At 44.3% G+C, this 19755-nt stretch overlaps 1 protein-coding gene across 1 annotated transcript; it reads left to right on the top strand.

Moving 5' to 3' along the window:
• Positions 1–16919: 16919 nt before the first annotated feature.
• LOC109757925 (indole-3-glycerol phosphate lyase, chloroplastic) lies at positions 16920–19075 on the top strand. The gene is made up of 7 exons (XM_020316773.4): positions 16920–17284; positions 17376–17685; positions 17796–17872; positions 17994–18071; positions 18159–18236; positions 18396–18455; positions 18541–19075. Exons 1-7 carry the CDS (start codon positions 17066–17068, stop codon positions 18673–18675), a joined length of 957 nt encoding a protein of 318 aa, XP_020172362.1. The 5' UTR covers positions 16920–17065; the 3' UTR covers positions 18676–19075.
• Positions 19076–19755: the final 680 nt, after the last annotated feature.

The raw sequence follows: 19755 nt of genomic DNA, 5'->3' as shown, positions 1-19755 counted from the left end.
GATTTATTGGAAATCATACATACTGATGTATGTGGTCCGATGAATATTGAGGCTCGCGGCGGGTATTGTTATTTTCTAACCTTCACAGATGTACGTAGATGTTATATGCACGAGTAGAACACAAAGAGTTGTGGGCGATAATAGTCATACTGCTTACCAGCATGTCATACTTTGATTCGGCGGTATTGTTGGATGAACCGGCCCGGACCGACATTACGCGTACGCTTACGCGGGACTGGTTCTACTGATGTGTTTTGTACATAGGTGGTTGGCGGGTGTCAGTTTCTCCAACTTTAGTTGAATCGAATGTGACTATGCCCGGTCCTTGTTGAAGGTTAAAACAACACACTTGACGAAAAATCGTTGTGGTTTTGATGCGTAGGTAAGAACGGTTCTTGCTCAGCCCGTAGCAGCCACGTAAAACTTGCAACAACAAAGTAGAGGACGTCTAACTTGTTTTTGCAGGGCATGTTGTGATGTGATATGGTCAAGACATGATGCTAAATTTTATTGTATGAGATGATCATGTTTTGTAACAGAGTTATCGGCAACTGGCAGGAGCCATATGGTTGTCTCTTTATTGTATGCAATGCAATCGCCCTGTAATTGTGTTTACTTTATCACTAAGCAGTAGCGATAGTCGTAGAAGCAATAGTTGGCGAGACGACAACGATGCTACGATGGAGATCAAGGTGTCGCGCCGGTGACGATGGTGATCATGACAGTGCTTTGGTGATGGAGATCAAAGGCACAAGATGATGATGGCCATATCATATCACTTATATTGATTGCATGTGATGTTTATCCTTTATGCATCTTATTTTGCTTAGTTCGGCGGTAGCATTATAAGATGATCTCTCACTAAATTTCAAGGTACAAGTGTTCTCCCTGAGTATGCACCGTTGTGAAAGTTCGTCGTGCCGAGACACCACGTGATGATCGGGTGTGATAAGCTGTACGTTCACATACAATGGGTGCAAGCCAGTTTTGCACACGCAGAATACTCGGGTTAAACTTGACGAGCCTAGCATATGCAGATATGGCCTCGGAACACTGTGACCGAAAGGTCGAGCGTGAATCATATAGTAGATATGATCAACATAGTGATGTTCACCATTGAAAACTACTCAATCTCACGTGATGATCGGACATGGTTTAGTTGATTTGGATCACCTGATTACTTAGATGATTAGATGGATGTCTATCTAAGTGGGAGTTCTTAAGTAATATGATTAATTGAACTTTAATTTATCATGATCTTAGTACCTGATAGTATTTTGCATGTCTATGTTGTTGTAGATCAATGGCCCGTGCTACTGTTCCTTTGAATTTTAATGCGTTCCTAGAGAAAGCTAAGTTGAAAGATGATGGTAGCAACTACACGGACTGGGTCCATAACTTGAGGATTATCCTCATTGCTGCACAGAAGAATTATGACCTGGAAGCACCGCTAGGTGCAAGACCCGCTGCAGGAGCAACACTAGACGTTGTGAACGCCTGGCAGAGCAAAGCTTATGACTACTCGATAGTTCAGTGTGCCATGCTTTACGGCTTAGAACCGGGACTTCAACGACGTTTTGAACGTCATGGAGCATATGAGATGTTCCAGGAGTTGAAGTTAATATTTCAAGCAAATGCCCGGACTGAGAGATAGGAAGTCTCCAATAAGTTCTATAGCTGCAAAATGGAGGAGAATAGTTCTGTCAGTGAGCATATACTCAAAATGTGTGGGTATCATAATCACTTGACTCGGCTGGGAGTTAATCTTCCGGTTGATAGTGTCATTGACAGAGTTCTTCAATCACTGCCACCAAGCTACAAAAGCTTCATGATGAACTATAACATGCAAGGGATGGATAAGACGATTCCCGAGCTCTTCGCAATGCTAAAGGTTGCGGAGGTAGAAATCAAGAAGGAGCATCAAGTGCTGATGGTCAACAAGACCATCAGTTTCAAGAAAAAGGGTAAAGGGAAGAAGGGGAACTTCAAGAAGAACGGCAAGCAAGTTGCTGCTCAAGTGAAGAAGCCCAAGTCTGGACCTAAGCCTGAGACTGAGTGCTTCTACTGCAAAGGGACTGGTCACTGGAAGCGGAACTGCCCCAAGTATTTAGCGGATAAAAAGGATGGCAAGGTGAACAAAGGCATATGTGATATACATGTTATTGATGTGTACCTTACTAATGCTCGCAGTAGTGCCTGTGTATTTGATACTGGTTCTGTTGCTAATATTTGCAACTCGAAACAGGGACTTCGGATTAAGCGAAGATTGGCTAAGGATGAGGTGATGATGCGCGTCAGAAATGGTTCCAAAATCGATGTGATCGCCGTCGGCACGCTACCTCTACATCTACCTTCGGGATTAGTTTTAGACCTGAATAATTGTTATTTGGTGACAACGTTAAGCACGAACATTATATCTAGATCTTGTTTGATGCAAGACGGTTATTCATTTAAATCCGAGAATAATGGTTGTTCTATTTATATGAGTAATATCTTTTATGGTCATGCACCCTTGGAGAGTGGTCTATTTTTGTTGAATCTCTATAGTAGTGACACACATATTCATAATATTGAAGCCAAAAGATGCAGAGTTGATAATGATAGTGCAACTTATTTGTGGCACTACCTTTTTGCATGAAGAAACTCCATTCTGATGGACTTTTGGAATCACTTGATTATGAATCACTTGGTACTTGCGAACCATGCCTCATGGGCAAGATAACTAAAACTCCGTTCTCCGGAACAATGGAGCGAGCAACAGATTTATTGGAAATCATACATACTGATGTATGTGGTCCGATGAATATTGAGGCTCGCGGCGGGTATTGTTATTTTCTAACCTTCACAGATGATTTGAGCAGATATGGGTATATCTACTTGATGAAACAGAAGTCTGAAACATTTGAAAAGTTCAAAGAACTTCAGAGTGAAGTGGAAAATCATCGTAACAAGAAAATAAAGTTTCTGCGGTCTGATCGTGGAGGAGAATATTTGAGTTACGAGTTTGGTCTTCATTTGAAAGAAAGCGGAATAGTTTCGCAACTCAGGCCACCCGGAACACCACAGTGTAATGGTGTGTCTAAACGTCGTAACCGCACTTTATTAGATATGGTGCGGTATATGATGTCTCTTACTGATTTACCGCTATCGTTTTGGGGTTATGCTTTAGAGAAGGCTGCATTCACGTTAAATAGGGCACCATCTAAATCCTTTGAGACGACACCTTATGAACTGTGGTTTGGCAAGAAACCCAAGTTATCGTTTCTTAAAGTTTGGGGCTGCGATGCTTATGTGAAAAAGCTTCACCCTGATAAGCTCGATTCCAAATCGGAGAAATGTGTCTTCATAGGATACCCAAAGGAGACTGTTGGGTACACCTTCTATCACAGATCCAAAGGAAAGACATTCGTTGCTAAGAATGGATCCTTTCTAGAGAATGAGTTTCTCTCGAAAGAAGTGAGTCGGAGGAAAGTAGAATTTGATAAGGTAACTGTACCTGCTCCCTTATTGGAAAGTAGTTCATCACAGAAATCAGTTCCTGTGACTCCTACACCAATTAGTGAGGAAGCTAATGATGATGATCATGTAACTTCAGATCAAGTTACTACTGAACCTCGTAGGTCAACTAGAGTAAGATCCGCACCAGAGTGGTACGGTGATACATCTCCAACGTATCTATAATTTTTGATTGTTCCATGCTATTATATTATCTCTTTTGGATGTTTATGGGCTTTATTATACACTTTTATATTATTTTTGGGACTAACCTATTAACCGGAGGCCCAGCCCAAATTGCTGTTTTCTTGCCTATTTCAGCGTTTTGAAGAAAAGGAATATCAAACGGAGTCCAAACGGAATGAAACCTTCAGGAGAGTTATTTTTGGAATGGAAGCAATCCAGGAGAGTTGGAGTATACGTCACGGAAGCTTCGAGGTGGCCACGAGGCAGGGAGGCGTGCCTGCCCCTAGGCGCGCCCCCACCCTCGTGGGCCCCTCGTGGCTCCCCTGACCGACTTCTTTCGTATATATATATATATATATATCCATATACCCTAAAACATCGGGGAACAGAATAGATCGGGAGTTCCGCTGCCGCAAGCTTCTGTAGCCACCAAAAACCAATCGGGACCATGTTCCGGCACCCTGCCGGAGGGGGGATCCCTCACCGGTGGCCATCTTCATCATCCCAGCGCTCTCCATGACGAGGAGGGAGTAATTCACCCTCGGGCTGAGGGTATGCACCAGTAGCTATGTGTTTGATCTCTCTCTCTCTCTCGTGTTCTTGTGTTAGCACGATCTTGATGTATCACGAGCTTTGCTATTATAGTTGGATCTTATGATGTTTCTCCCCCTCTACTCTCTTGTAATGGATTGAGTTTTCCCTTTGAGGTTATCTTATCGGATTGAGTCTTTAAGGATTTGAGAATACTTGATGTATGTTTTGGTGATCACCTTGCGGGTTTCGTGACCTCGTGAACTTATGCATAGGCGTTGGCACACGTTTTCGTCTTGACTCTCCGGTAGAAACTTTGGGGCACTCTTTGAAGTACTTTGTGTTGGTTTGAATAGATGAATCTGAGATTGTGTGATGCATATCGTATAATCATACCCACGGATACTTGAGGTGACATTGGAGTATCTAGGTGACATTAGGGTTTTGGTTGATTTGTGTCTTAAGGTGTTATTCTAGTATGAACTCTATGATAGATAGAACGAAAGAATAGCTTCGTGTTATTTTACTACGGACTCTTGAATAGATCGATCAGAAAGGATAACTTTGAGGTGGTTTCGTACCCTACAATAATCTCTTCGTTTGTTCTCCGTTATTAGTGTCTTTGGAGTGACTCTTTGTTGCATGTTAAGGGATAGTTATATGATCCAATTATGTTATTATTGTTGAGAGAACTTGCACTAGTGAAAGTATGAACCCTAGGCCTTGTTTCAACGCATTGCAATACCGTTTACGCTCACTTTTATCATTAGTTACCTTGCTATTTTTATATTTTCAGATTACAAAAACCTTTATCTATCATCCATATTGCACTTGTATCACCATCTCTTCGCCGAACTAGTGCACCTATACAATTTACCATTGTATTGGGTGTGTTGGGGACACAAGAGACTCTTTGTTATTTGGTTGCAGGGTTGCTTGAGAGAGACTATCTTCATCCTATGCCTCCCACGGATTGATAAACCTTAGGTCATCCACTTGAGGGAAATTTGCTACAGTCCTACAAACCTCTGCACTTGGAGGCCCAACAACGTCTACAAGAAGAAGGTTGTGTAGTAGACATCATATGGTAATCCGGTTCTGGAGGTCATGTTACTTGACCATGACGAACCTACGAACTATGAGGAAGCGATGATGAGCCCAGATTCCACGAAATGGCTTGAGGCCATGAAATCTGAGATGGGATCCATGTATGAGAACAAAGTGTGGACTTTGGTTGCATTGCCCGATGATGAGCAAGCCATAGAGAATAAATGGATCTTCAAGAAGAAGACTAACGCTGATGGTAATGTTACTGTCTACAAAGCTTGACTTGTTGCGAAAGGTTTTTGACAAGTTCAAGGAGTTGACTACGATGAGACCTTCTCACCCGTAGCGATGCTTAAGTCCGTCCAAATCATGTTAGCAATTGCTGCATTTTATGATTATGAAATTTGGCAAATGGATGTAAAGACTGCATTCCTGAATGGATTTCTGGAAGAAGAGTTGTATATGATGCAACCCGAAGGTTTTATCATTCCAAAGGATGCTAACAAAGTGTGCAAGCTCCAGCGATCCATTTATGGACTGGTGCAAGCATCTCGGAGTTGGAATAAACGTTTTGATAGTATGATCAAAGTATATGGTTTTATACAGACTTTTGGAGAAGCCTGTATTTACAAGAAAGTGAGTGGGAGCTCTGTAGCATTTCTAATATTATATGTGGATGACATATTGTTGATTGGAAATGATATAGAATTTCTGGATAGCATAAAAGGATACTTGAATAAGAGTTTTTCAATGAAAGACCTCGGTGAATCTGCTTATATATTGGTCATCAAGATCTATAGAGATAGATCAAGACGCTTAATTGGACTTTCACAAAGCACATACCTTGATAAAGTTTTGAAGAAGTTCAAAATGGATCAAGCAAAGAAAGGGTTCTTGCCTGTGTTACAAGGTGTGAAGTTGAGTCAGACTCAATGCCCGAGCAATGCAGAAGATAGAGAGAAGAAAGTCATTCCCTATGCTTCAGTCATAGGTTCTATCATGTATGCAATGCTGTGTACCAGACCTGATGTGTGCCTTGCTATTAGTTTAGCAGGGAGATACCAAAGTAATCCAGGAGTGGATCACTGGACAGCGGTCAAGAACATCCTGAAATACCTGAAAAGGACTATGGATATGTTTCTCGTTTATGGAGGTGACAAAGAGCTCGTCATAAATGGTTACGTCGATGCAAGCTTTGACACTGATCCGGATGACTCTAAGTCACAAACTGGATACGTATTTATATTGAACGATGGAACTGTAAGTTGGTGTAGTTCTAAATAAAGCGTCGTGGCGGGATCTACGTGTGAAGCGGAATACATTGCTGCTTCGGAAGCAGCAAATGAAGGAGTCTGGATGAAGGAGTTCATATCCGATCTAGGTGTCATACCTAGTGCATCGGGTCCAATCAAAATCTTTTGTGACAATACTGGTGCAATTGCCTTGGCAAATGAATCCAGATTTCACAAGAGAACCAAGCACATCAAGAGACGCTTCAATTCCATCCGCGATCAAGTCAAAAAGGGAGACATAGAGATTTGCAAGATACATACGGATCTGAATGTTGCAGACCCGTTGACTAGGCCTCTCTCACGAGCAAAACATGGTCAGCACCAAGACTCCATGGGTGTTAGAATCATTACTGTGTAATCTAGATTATTGACCCTAGTGCAAGTGGGAGACTGAAGGAAATATGCCCTAGAGGCAATAACAAAGTTGTCATTTATATTTCCTTATATCATGATAAATTTTTATTATTCATGCTAGAATTGTATTAACCGGAAACTTAGTACATGTGGGAATACATAGACAAACAGAGTGTCACTAGTATGCCTCTACTTGACTAGCTCGTTGAATAAAAGATGGTTAAGTTTCCTAGCCATAGACATGAGTTGTCATTTGATTAACGGGATCACATCATTAGAGAATGATGTGATTGACTTGACCCATCCGTTAGCTTAGCACGATGATCGTTTAGTTTGTTGCTATTGCTTTCTTCGTGACTTATACATGATCCTATGACTATGAGATTATGCAACTACCGAATACCGTAGGAACACTTTGTGTGCTATCAAACGTCACAACGTAACTGGGTGATTATAAAGATGCTCTACAGGTGTCTCCGATGGTGTTTGTTGAGTTGGCATAGATCGAGATTAGGATTTGTCACTCCGATTGTCGGAGAGGTATCTCTGGGCCCTCTCGGTAATGCACATCACTATAAGCCTTGCAAGCAATGTGACTAATGAGTTAGTTGCAGGATGATGCATTATGGAACGAGTAAAGAGACTTGCCAATAACGAGATTGAACTAGGTATTGAGACACCGACGATCGAATCTCGGGCAAGTAACATACCGATGACAAAGGGAACAACGTATGTTGTTATGCGGTTTGACCGATAAAGATCTTCATAGAATATGTGGGAGCCAATATGAACATCCATGTTCTGCTATTGGTTATTGACTGGAGATGAGTCTTGGTCATGTCTACATAGTTCTCAAACCCGTAGGGTCCGCACGCTTAACGTTCGATGACGATCGGTACTGTGAGTTTATGTGTTTTGATGTACCGAAGGTAGTTCGGAGTCCCGGATATGATCACGGACATGACGAGGAGTCTCGAAATGGTCGAGACATAAAGATCGATATATTGGAAGGCTATGTTTGGACACCGGAATGGTTCCGGATGAGTTCGGGCATTTTCCAGAGTATCGGGAGGTTACCGGAACCCCCCGGGGAGTCAATGGGCCTATTGGGCCTTAGTGGAAGAGAGGAGGAGGCGACCAGGTGGAGGACGCCCCCCCAAGCCAATCCGAATTGGGGTGGGTGGCGGCCCCCCTTTCCTTCTCCCTCTCTCCTTCTTCCTTCATCTCCTACTCCTACTAGGAAGGGGGGGAACCTACTCCTAGTGGGCGTAGGACTCCCCCCTTGGGAGCGCCCTATGAGGGCCGGCCCTCTCCTCATCCCCTCCTTTATATACGGGGGAGGGGGGCACCCCATAGACACACAAGTTGACAGTTGTCTTAGCCGTGTCGGGCGCCCCCCTCCACAGATTACCACCTCGGTCATATCGTTGTAGCGCTTAGGCGAAGCCCTGCGTCGGTAACTTCATCATCACCATCATCACGCCGTCGTGCTGACGAAGCTCTCCCTCGGCCTTTGCTGGATCAAGAGTACGAGGGACGTCACCGAGCTGAACGTGTGCAGATCACGGAGGTGTTGTGCGTTCGGTACTTGATCGGTTGGATCGCAAAGACGTTCGACTACATCAACCGTGTTAGTTAACGCTTCCGCTTTTGGTCTACGAGGGTATGTGGACACACTCTCCCGCTCGTTGCTATGCATCACATAGATAGATCTTGCGTGATCGTAGGTCAATTTTTTTGAAATACTGCGTTCCCAATAGATGAAAACAAGAGGCAAATGGCAAATAATGTAAATTGCAAGGAGTTGAGATTTGTGATTAGGAACCTGGTAGATGTTGATGATGTCTCCCCGACAACGGCGCCAGAAATTCCTTTTGATGTCTGCTAGACTACGTCGGTATTTCCCCAAATAGGAAGGGATGATGCAGCACAATGACGGTAGGTATTTCCCTTAGTGATGAGACCAAGGTTATCGAACTAGTAGGAGAACCAAGCAACACTACATAAACAACACCTGCACACAAATAACAAATACTCTCAACCCGGCGTGTTAAAGGGGTTGTCAATCCCCTTCGGGTAACGGCGCCAGAAATTGGCAAAAGGACGGGATAAAGTTGTAATAAGTTGATAGATCGAACGCCAAATAAAATAAAGTGCAGCAAGGTATTTTTGTATTTTCGGTTTAATAGATCTGAAAATAAAAGCAAAGGAAAATAGATCGCAATGACAAATATAATAAAGAAGTGACCCGGGGGCATAGATTTCACTAGTGGCTTCTCTTGAGAAAAATAGCAAACGGTGGGTAAACGAATTACTGTTGGGCAATTGATAAAACTTCAAATAATCATGACGATATACAAGCTATGATCATTATATAGGCATCACGTCCAAGATTAGTAGACTGATTCCTGCCTGCATCTACTACTATTACTCCACACATCGACCGCTATCTAGCATGCATCTAGTGTATTAAGTTCATGGAAGAACGGACTAATGCAATAAGAACGATGACATGATGTAGACAAGATCTATTTATGTATAAATAGACCCCATCTTGTTATCCTTAATAACAATGATACATACGTAAGGGTCGTTACTAAAGCCTCCCCCTTTAGTCCCGGTTCTTACACGAACCGGGACTAAAGGCCATCCACGTGGCCGCTGCCTGGAGGTCCACCTTTAGTCCCGGTTGGTAACACGAACCGGTACTAAAGGAAATTTTATGATTTTTTTTTAATTTTTTTAATTTTCAAATTTCTGAATTACGTTAACCTCTAATCTCTAATCACCCCTCATCACTGCTCAATTTAACCTCTAACCTCTAATCAGCCCTCATCATTCCAAATCATCTAACTTCCCGGGCGGTCACCCATCCTCTCACTACTCCAGCCTAAGCACGCTTAACTTCCGGGTTCTATTCTCCCTCGTTTCCAAGTCTGCACTTGTTGTTTTCCTGACAATAGTAAGATGTCAATCCTATTAACCCTCAGGAATTTAGCTTGAGCATGAAGTCACACATTTCACTTTTTGAGTTTGAAACTATTGTTCTAAAAAACAATAATTATTTAGTAACACTAATATTTCTTGAATAAGTAGTTTGACCATAGTTTGACCACAGTTTGACCATAATTTGACCAGATTTGACCAAAATTCAAAAAAACTGAAATAATTATTTCGTAACACTAATATTTTTGGAAAATTAGTTTGACCATTTTTGACCATAGTTTGACCACAATTTGACCAGATTTGACCAAAATTCAAAAAAACTGAAATAATTATTTAGTAACACTAATATTCTTGAATAATTATTTAGTAACACTAATACTTCTTGAATAAGTAGTTTGACCATAGTTTGACCAGATTTAACAAAAATTCAAAAAAACTGAAATTTGAGCATAACTTTTTTTCCTTTTAGAATTTGAGGATTCTAAAAATTTGCAAACAGGCCGTAGGGAGTCAAAATCGGATGCGGATTTTCGTGCTGAACATTTTGATATATTATACATTTTTTCTGACATCGTATGCAAAAGTTATAGCCGTTTTACATTTTCCCTACACTTTTTGCAAAACATGTCCACATTTAAGTTTTTAAATTTTCCTAACTAGTACATGTAGTAACATAACTACATCTGGAAGGATTTTAATTTTTGAAGTTTTTATCATTTTCTTTTGCTTTTTACAAAACTGAAAAGGCGATCCATAGGGGGGGTTGAGTTTGAAAATGGGACCTTTAGTACCGGTTCGTGCCACGAACCGGTACTAATGCCTCAAACCCCATTAGTACCGGTTGGTGGCTCGAACCGGGACTAAAGGTCTAACCTTTAGTACCGGTTGGTGCCACGAACCGGTACTAATGGGCATCGCACCCTTTAGTCCCGGTTCGTGGCACCAACCGGGACTAAAGGTCCCATTTGAACCGGGACTAATGCATGTACGGTGCCCTAGCCGCTCGAACCGGGACTAATGCTCACATTAGTCCCGGTTCGTAATGCAACCGGGATTATGCTCTTTTCTGGCCGAACCAAAGGCCTGTTTTCTACTAGTGTCTTCCCATTGCAAGATAAATAGATCAAGTTGGCCAAACAAAACCCAAATATCGGAGAAGAAATACGAGGCTATAAGCAATCATGCATATAAGAGATCAAAGAAGACTCAAATAACTTTCATGGATAAAAACATAGATCTGATCATAAACTCAAAGTTCATCGGATCCCAACAAACACACCGCAAAAAGGTTTACATCATATGGATCTCCAGGAGACCATTGTATTGAGAATCAAAAGAGAGAGAGGAAGCCATCTAGCTACTAACTACGAACCCGTAGGTCTACAAAGAATTACTCACGCATCATCGGAGAGGCACCAATGGACATGATGAACCCCTCCGTGATGGTGTCTAGATTGGATCTGGTGGTTCTGGAACTTGCGGCGGCTGGAATTAATTTTCGTCGACTCCGTAGGGTTTCTGGAATATTGGGGTATTTATAGAGCAAAGAGGCGGTTCGGGAGGCACCCGAGGTGGGCACCACCCACCAGGGCGCGCCTGGGCCTCCAGGCGTGCCCTGGTGGGTTGTGCTCCCCTCGAAGCACCCCCAGGCACTTCTTCGGCCCACTGGATGTCTTCTGGTCCATAAAAAATCCACAAAAAGTGTCGCTGCATTTGGACTTCGTTTGGTATTGATTTCCTGCAACATAAAAAACATGCAAAAAACAGCAACTGGCACTTGGCACTATGTCAATAGGTTAGTACCAAAAAATGATATAAAATGATTATAAAACATCCGAGAATGATAATATAACAGCATGGAACAATCAAAAATTATAGATACATTGGAGACGTATGATGGAGTCATGGTCTTATGCTTTGTGGGAACTTGGTTTAGGACATGATACACAGTCATTAGCGCCTCCCCCTACCATTCCTTGGACAGACCCGATGTGTCTAACATGGCGTTAACCAAATCTGTTAGGGTTCGGTTCTTTCTTTTGGCCACCCATTCTACTGAGGTGAGTAGGGAGGCATCCTCTCATGGATTATACCATGTTCCGCACAAAACAAATCAAATTCATTAGAAAAATACTCTCCACCATGATCAAACCTTAGCCGTTTAATTTTTCGACCAAGTTGGTTATCCGCTTCAGCTTTATAGTTTTTGAAGAAAGTTAAAGCCTCATCTTTTGATTTCAGAAGATACACATAACAATATCTAGTGGAGTCATCAATGAACATCATGAAGTATCTCTTTCCACCTTTTGTCAACACGTCATTCATCTCACAAAGATCGGAATGTATAAGCTCTAGTGGCGCCAAGTCTGTTGCCTCTGCAGTCTTATGGGACTTGTGTGGTTGCTTAGCTTGCACACATACTTGGCACTTGGAGCCTTTGACAGTAGGGATTCGGAATTAAATTCATATTGGCTAGCCGCGTCATGCAACCAAAGTTAATATGACAAAGTCGTGAATGCCAAATATCAGACTCATTATTCTGGCAAACATTATTAATAACTTTAGTGCAAATATCTGACAAAGATAGACGGAACAAGCCTCCGCACTCATAGCCTTTTCCAACAAATTGTCCACACTTGGAAATTACAACCTTATTGGACTCAAAAACCAACTTAAAACCATCTCGACATAAACGGGAACCGCTGACGAGATTCTTATTGATGGACGGCACATGATGAACGTTCTTCAGACGCACGGTCTTCCCCGAAGTAAACTTCAGATCGACCGTACCGACACCTCGAACGATGGCATGTGACCCATTCCCCATCAGCACGGGAGAAATCTCTATGACCTGTAAGAAGAAAACATGGAGGCGTCAGCACATACATGTACATTGGCACCGGTGTCAACTAACCAATCAGGAGATTGGAATACTGAAACGATCGTAGGAATAATATCATACCTAGATTCCTTCATATCAGTATCACCGATGACAACATTAGCGGACTTGCCGCTCTTCTCATGTTCGCGCTCCTCAAAGCGGTTTGGACACTTCGGAGCACAGCGATTAGGATCACCGCAGACATGGCAAAGTCCCTTCCCCTTCTTATGAGAATTCTTCTTGAAGTTGGTAGGATGTGACAGCTTGTTCTTTGCATCAAACTTGCCTTTACCCTGAGTTTTGTTCTTGTTATTTTTGAACTTGTTGGGCTGGAAGTTCTTCTTCTCTACCATGTGGGCACTAGAAGCTCCCTCAGCAACTCGAGCACGTGTGTCTTTTGCTCTCGCCTTCTCTTCAACATCAAGAGTACCAATGAGATCTGAAACGGAAAACTCCTGACTCTTGTGTTTCAGGGAAGTAGCAAAATTGTTCCACGAAGGTGGAAGCTTGGCAATGATGCCTCCGGCAACAAATTTGTCCGACAACACACACTTAAAGTACTCAAGTTCTTTTCCGAGCGACTGTGTCTCATGAGCTTGCTGGACAACAGAGCGCTCATCAGTCATCTTATAGTCATGGAATTGCTCCATGACGTATAGCTCGCTGCCGGCGTCCGAGGCCCCAAACTTAGCCTCGAGCGCAGCCCACATGTCCTTGCCGTTGTCAAACGACATATACGAATCCACAATGGAATCGTCAAGAACACTCAGAAGGCCGCCTTTAAAGAGGGTATCGATCTTCTCAAAAGCTTCCTGCTGTGCAGGATTAAGATCGCCATCAGGCTTGCCCTTGGTGGCGTCATATCACTACATGGTTTGGAACCAGTAAACTTCTCTCGTGCGCCACCCCTTATATTGCACCCCCTTAAAGGTAGGCGGCTTCAGATGTGCAACAAAACCACTCAGAGTAAATTGCCTATAATCAGGTTTTTAGATTGTTGAATATATGAGCAAGTTACTACGAGATTTAATCCGAATAAGCACAAAATAAATCATGACGGCTATAACGGAGATTAAACTAATCATGTGGACTAGCATAGTAGATGAACAGATCGAATCTAGGGCACAGACTAGAAACATGAATTCCACGATCTCGAACAGGAAGGACAGAAACACATACGGTGCAACGGGAGCAGCACCGTTGACGTTGAGGTTGTTGCCCATGTCGTTGAGGAAGAGGTTGCCGAGGTCGGGGAAGAAGTCATCGCTGCCAGCAGTCACGCAAGTGCGCTCCTCAAAAACCTGATCGCCTCTCTCCCATACAGGATCACGAGAGGCGGGGTTCCGGAGGCCTGATGTCCCTTCTCGCAGTGCACACCGAAAGGAGGGATGGAGAAGACTTGCGTGGCGGCGCAATGATCTGGAACGGTGGTGCCAAACCATGCGATGCGGCGGCAGTTAGGGTAGAAACTGCCTGACTATATAATGCGGGCCTGGGTAGGTCGTGGAGAAAACCCACGTCCAAGTAACAGCCCCACGATCCAAAAGAATCAAAAACGGCTGAGTAGTGCGCGTGTAGGTCTCCTCTTCGCATGCTCATACAAGTGGTAAAAGAACTCACCTTATAAAAAGGTGCAAGTCTCTCTCAACTTCTGGAGTGGGACTAAACTTTAGTCTCACTCATACCACTCACATGTGTGCATGAATGAGCCAAGAGAATTTCAGAATTTTAGTTGGGCTTTGGACGAAAAGCCCACTAGCAAATTCCAACACTACCATGGAGTGGAAATGGCTTACAGAACTACCTAAATAAGCAGTAGCGCGTGCGGTAGTAGAGAACGGAAGTACCGCTCAAACTTATGAAATAAAAAAAAGAGTTCTGCTACACTTATGAAATAATCATACGTCACTAAACTTGCGTCAAAAAGTGGATCATAGGGATTGTGGTGGGTTCCCACGGCAAAGCGTAAGTTTCCATCCGTAAGCGTCCAAGATATAGCTGGGTTCCTTCGTGTTACAGGCAAATCTTTAGGATTGTGGTTTAACGGATGACTTGACATGAATTGATTGAGAAGCACCAGGTCCCACACCTGAAGTCAAGGAGCAATGCTAGAGTTACAGTCATTTTTTACGTGATACATCATACGGGCTGATGTGGAGCAAATCAGTTGGTTCAGGATCAACGGTGGGCTGATGTGGAGCAAATCAGGGGCAATGCTAGACTTATGTAAGGAAGCTACTTACGTTTACGTAATAGCTCATAGGGGTAGGATGTGCGTGTGTGCATTTATAGGGATGAGTGTATGCGTGTACAGTGACGAAGCTACGTGTGTAGCTGTGGAGTCAACTGACCCCATAGTTTTTTTGAAAATAAGCCTAAAAACACTGTTTACTTACTGTTCATATTGAAGAAAAAAATTCCAAAAATACCATTGACCCCACAGATACAGATACTTTAGGCTGGCCTCGCCGCTGTGCCTGTATGTATGGGCGCTTGCGTTTATACTAATGTTCAAAAAAAAGCCATCATGAAAGATTATGATTGGTTTTTAGTGGAGGCTAGGGCCCACCCCCTGAAAATCAGAGGGGATATTTAGATTAGTTTGGCATGTTTCATAAGCTTACGTAGGCTCTTTGTAGGTTTAGCATTTTCCAGCAAATCGGTTGGTTTATAATTAGGGCAGTGATAGGCGCCGGCAGTCCGGCCGAACAGTTCGGCCGGACTAGCCCCAGCCACCCGATGCGCGGGATAAGAGCCGTTCGATCCCCCCTCTTCCACGTCATCATCTTCTTCCCCCTTCCCCCTGCTTCAGATTTGCCGTGCGCTCGCCCCCGGCCGCCGCGCGCTCGCCCCCGGCCGCCGTTGGATGTGCTGCTACAGCCACGACACCGTAAAACCCGCCCCCCGCAGCTCTTGCCCCCCCCATAGCCACGACGCCATCGCCCACGGTCGCGGCGCTGGTGGTCGACGCTCACCGGGGTCCCTCAGTCGTCCCGTCACGGTCGTCGGCAACATCAGTTGCAGCCCGCCGGCTTGTCGAGTCGAAAACTCGCCATGGTCATCATCGTACATGGTGGAAGCTTCTGCAAACGCTGGTTGTAGCTTTGCCATAGCCGGTTGCAGCTTTCGTCCTCCGACCATAGCTTCTGTCACCTCCAGTTGAAGCATTTTTGTTTGCCGGTTGGAGCTTTTCCCATCAACAGTTGTACCTTCTCAGGTCCCATTGCAGCTTCCATGGCGCCCCGCCTCAGTTTCCATGTATCTCTGGTTGGAGCTTTTTTGTCAGCGGTGGTAGCATTCTCGTGTGCCGGTTGTAGCAAATTGAAGTGCTGGTTCTAGCACGGCGTGACAGCATTGTAGCAAAAATTCCCGACGCCGGCTATGGCAATGTCGCAAAATGAGACACCGGTTGTAGCAAAACTCGACACCAGTTGTAGAAAATATCGCTGGATCATAGTGGCTACAAACTCCGGCAAACTCGGGTTGCAGCTCTGACGAACGTGGTTGTAGCTTTTTTGTTGAACGGTTGTAGCATTTGACGACGCACGTTGCCGATTGTAGCTCCGTTGTGCACACGTTGTAGCATCTTTGCAAGCTGATTGTAGCTTTGTGGTACGTGGTTGTAGCATTCGCGACACCATCGTTGGCAGGTCTCCCGTGCAGCAACCTAATGGGGTCCGCCGGTGGTGGCCTCGCCGGAGAAGCTGCGGCGCTCGGCGGCAGCGCCTGAGGTCGCAGAGGGGGGGGAGGAATGGGGATGAAAGGTGGAGGGAGGTTGAGTGGTAGAAGGAAGAAGAAGATAAGGGGTCCGCCGGTGATGGCCTCGCCGGAGAAGCCGCGGCACTTGGCGGCAGCGCCTGAGGTCGCGGAGGGAGGGGGTGGGGGTGGGGGTGGGGATGAAAGGTGGAGCGAGGTTGTGTGGTGGAAGGAAGAAGAAGGCAAAAGGAAAAAAACTGGAAGAAGGACGCGTGAGACAGGCCGGATCCATGTGGATCGAACGCGCGCGATGCGACTGGCCGAACGTTTCGGCCGGTGCGCTGGCGTAAACCGTTTACCTTATAATTAGCGGGTCTCACCCCAATGAAATTTAGAGGGAGGGGTGTGTGTGTGTGTGTTAAAACTTATATAGGTTAATCGTACATTTAGGATTAGTGAAAGGGGAGGGGGGTAAATTAGAGGATGGACACATACGTGCGCAAGGTGCAGCCTGGATAGGTGCTGCATGTAAGTTTACTATTTCCGATACTATAAACGCGTGCAGACCGCAACTCATGCATCGTTCTCAAACAATAAATCTCCAATACACAAGAAGGTTTCTGACTCAGCTAGCGAAATGGCTTTCGCGCTCAATGCATCTTGCTACCCTTCGTCTTTCTCGTCGCTGCTCCCGTGGCGGATGGCAGCAGCGGTGATGATACCAAGGCGGAGGAATGTTCTGCCTGTCATTAAGGCGGTTGCGGTGGCTCCGCCCGCCCCGGCGCCGGCGAAGCCAGCAGCCGTGAGGAGCCGGCCCGTGTCGGTCACCATGGCCAAGCTCATGGCTAAGGGCAAGGTGCGTGCTTATGTGTGTGCATGTGTTGTACATTGCATGTAACGGACGTGTGGACTCTGACCGGATATTGGGGTCGATGTGCCCTGAGTAGACAGCGCTCATCCCGTATATCACCGCCGGTGATCCTGACCTGGCCACAACGGCGGAGGCGCTGCGTCTCCTGGATGCGTGTGGCGCCGACGTCATTGAGCTTGGCGTGCCATGCTCCGACCCCTACGTGGACGGTCCGATCATCCAGGCTTCGAGTGCGAGGGCTCTGGCGGGCGGTGCCACAATGGACGGCGTGCTGGCGATGCTCAAGGAGGTGACGCCGGAGCTGTCGTGCCCTGTGGTGCTCTTCTCGTACTACAGGCCTATCTTGTGTCGAGGGTTGGCCGAAATCAAAGAAGCCGGTGTACACGGTAGGTAACCTTTTCTCTTCATTTGATGATTATATTCACAATTTGGCATGCAGGTACAGGGGCTACTACTGATCCAGTTTCTCTTGATCTTATGTACATCTCCTTCCCAGGTCTTATAGTGCCTGATCTCCCTTATGTAGCCGCGCATGCATTATGGAGTGAAGCCAAGAAGAACAACCTCGAGCTGGTATTTCCATTATGTGTCATTCATCAGCAAGCTAGCATTTTCAAATTCCTTACACTATAGACATCGCACTACCAGAAAGTAGGAAAGCTCTATCAATCTGATATACAATCGATGTATTCAGGTGCTGCTCACAACACCAGCCATACCAGAAGAAAGAATGAAGGAAATCACGAAAGCTTCGGAAGGTTTCATTTACCTGGTAGATTTCAGCACATGCAATCCACCCCGTTCATTCGAAGTTACCAGCTCCTAACACTGCATTCTCCAACTTAACCGTATTACGCAGGTGACCGTCAATGGAGTTACAGGTCCCCGTGAAAACGTGAACCTTCGGGTTGAGTCCCTCATTCAAGAGATAAAAAAGGTACGTATGTAATTTGAAAGAAGACAAAAGAAAGATTACCGTAAAATTCTTCTGTATTACTATTAGTTTATACACGTGATCTAGTGTCCAAGAAATGAAGAGTCTAGATGGCTGCTCAGTAATTCTCAGTCATTGACAACGGGTTTGTGCTGTTTGCAGGTTACTGACAAACCTGTTGCTGTTGGCTTTGGCATATCAAAACCTGAACACGTAAAGCAGGTAAAAAATGGTCAATATTTAAATTGTGTCCCAAGAGCTGACAAGATCCACAGCTGTAATTACAAACATCAATGCACATGGACAGATTGCAAGATGGGGTGCGGATGGGGTGATCATTGGCAGTGCGATGGTGAGGCAGTTGGGTGAAGCAGCTTCGCCCAGAGAAGGATTGAAAAGGCTAGAGGCATATGCCAGGAGCATGAAGAATGCACTACCATGATGAAGTGTGTGGATGGACACAGCACTAGTAATAAATTGATCGGAAGCCCAGTAATAAAGCTACTCCGACTAGATCGTCAATATGTTATCAGCATGTGGAGTTAGAAATCGGAGTACTACCGTGTTTCCAGTTCAGCGAGTAGATCGTCATTGTATCATTAGCCTTTGGCCGGCCGGTGATGGTCCTGAGTAACTAGTTCACCGGTTACAGCAAGTTGGAATAAGCCGTGTATATACAAAAATGTGCTTGAATCCATGACTCGGCAAATAAAACAAGATGTGCTCATGCTTATCTGGACATCGTTCTACGTTTCTAGCTATCTTTTTTTTTGCAAGAATAAAATAGTTTTATTCCATGAAAATAGGGTTACAATCGAGGGCAATAGTTAGATACTGTTGTTCACCTATTTCATCCTACCCAACTCCCTTCGCCAATTGTACTACACGGGCGCTTAACTATCATCTATGTTTAATACACGGAACTGCAACCGTTTAAAGGAAATATCGTAAGAGAATTTACCTTTTTTTTATCATGGATAGATTATTGTGAGTGGGACAACATAGGTGCTGTCCGGCAAGGTTTGTGTTGCAAACGTGGTACTCCCTCCGTCCCAAAATTCTTGTCTTAAATTTGTCTACATACGGATGTATCTATTCATATTTTAGTGTTAGATACATCCGTATCTAGATAAATGTAAGACAAGAATTTTAGGACGGATGGAGTACATTAATTCGCAAGAAATACTTATTTTTACATAATTGAAAATGACAACAAAAATAGGAAACTATGGTAAAAATACAAAAACAAATACTGATAGCCCTTTGTTGACACTGTTTGAAAGTCCACTTCTCACAGATAATTGCACCGGTGTGAGAGATGTCATAAGGGGAAAATGTTTTTCCCCCACAAATAAATGAGTAGTAATGCTACACTTACGTGGTTGTTACGGATTCAAAGGACTGTAATTAGGTGGCAATTATTGATTAGAAATTAGGAGGGAAGCGGGGCCCACCCCCCATGAAATTTGGGGGAAAGATTAATTAGCGTTGAGGATCCCGTGAGATACTGTAATCACCCATG

The sequence above is a fragment of the Aegilops tauschii genome, chromosome 4, assembly GCF_002575655.3.
Source record: "Aegilops tauschii subsp. strangulata cultivar AL8/78 chromosome 4, Aet v6.0, whole genome shotgun sequence".
NCBI lineage: Eukaryota > Viridiplantae > Streptophyta > Magnoliopsida > Poales > Poaceae > Aegilops > Aegilops tauschii.
Note: the sequence above shows the minus strand (reverse complement) of the source record. Positions and strands in the feature narration are given on the sequence as shown.

Coding starts and splice junctions, on each gene's coding strand:
- LOC109757925 (XM_020316773.4), top strand. CDS start 17,066: ATGGCTTTCGCGCTCAATGCATCTTGCTACCCTTCGTCTTTCTCGTCG. Junction 17,285..17,375: donor AGCTCATGGCTAAGGGCAAG/GTGCGTGCTTAT, acceptor TGCCCTGAGTAG/ACAGCGCTCATCCCGTATAT. Junction 17,686..17,795: donor CAAAGAAGCCGGTGTACACG/GTAGGTAACCTT, acceptor TCTCCTTCCCAG/GTCTTATAGTGCCTGATCTC.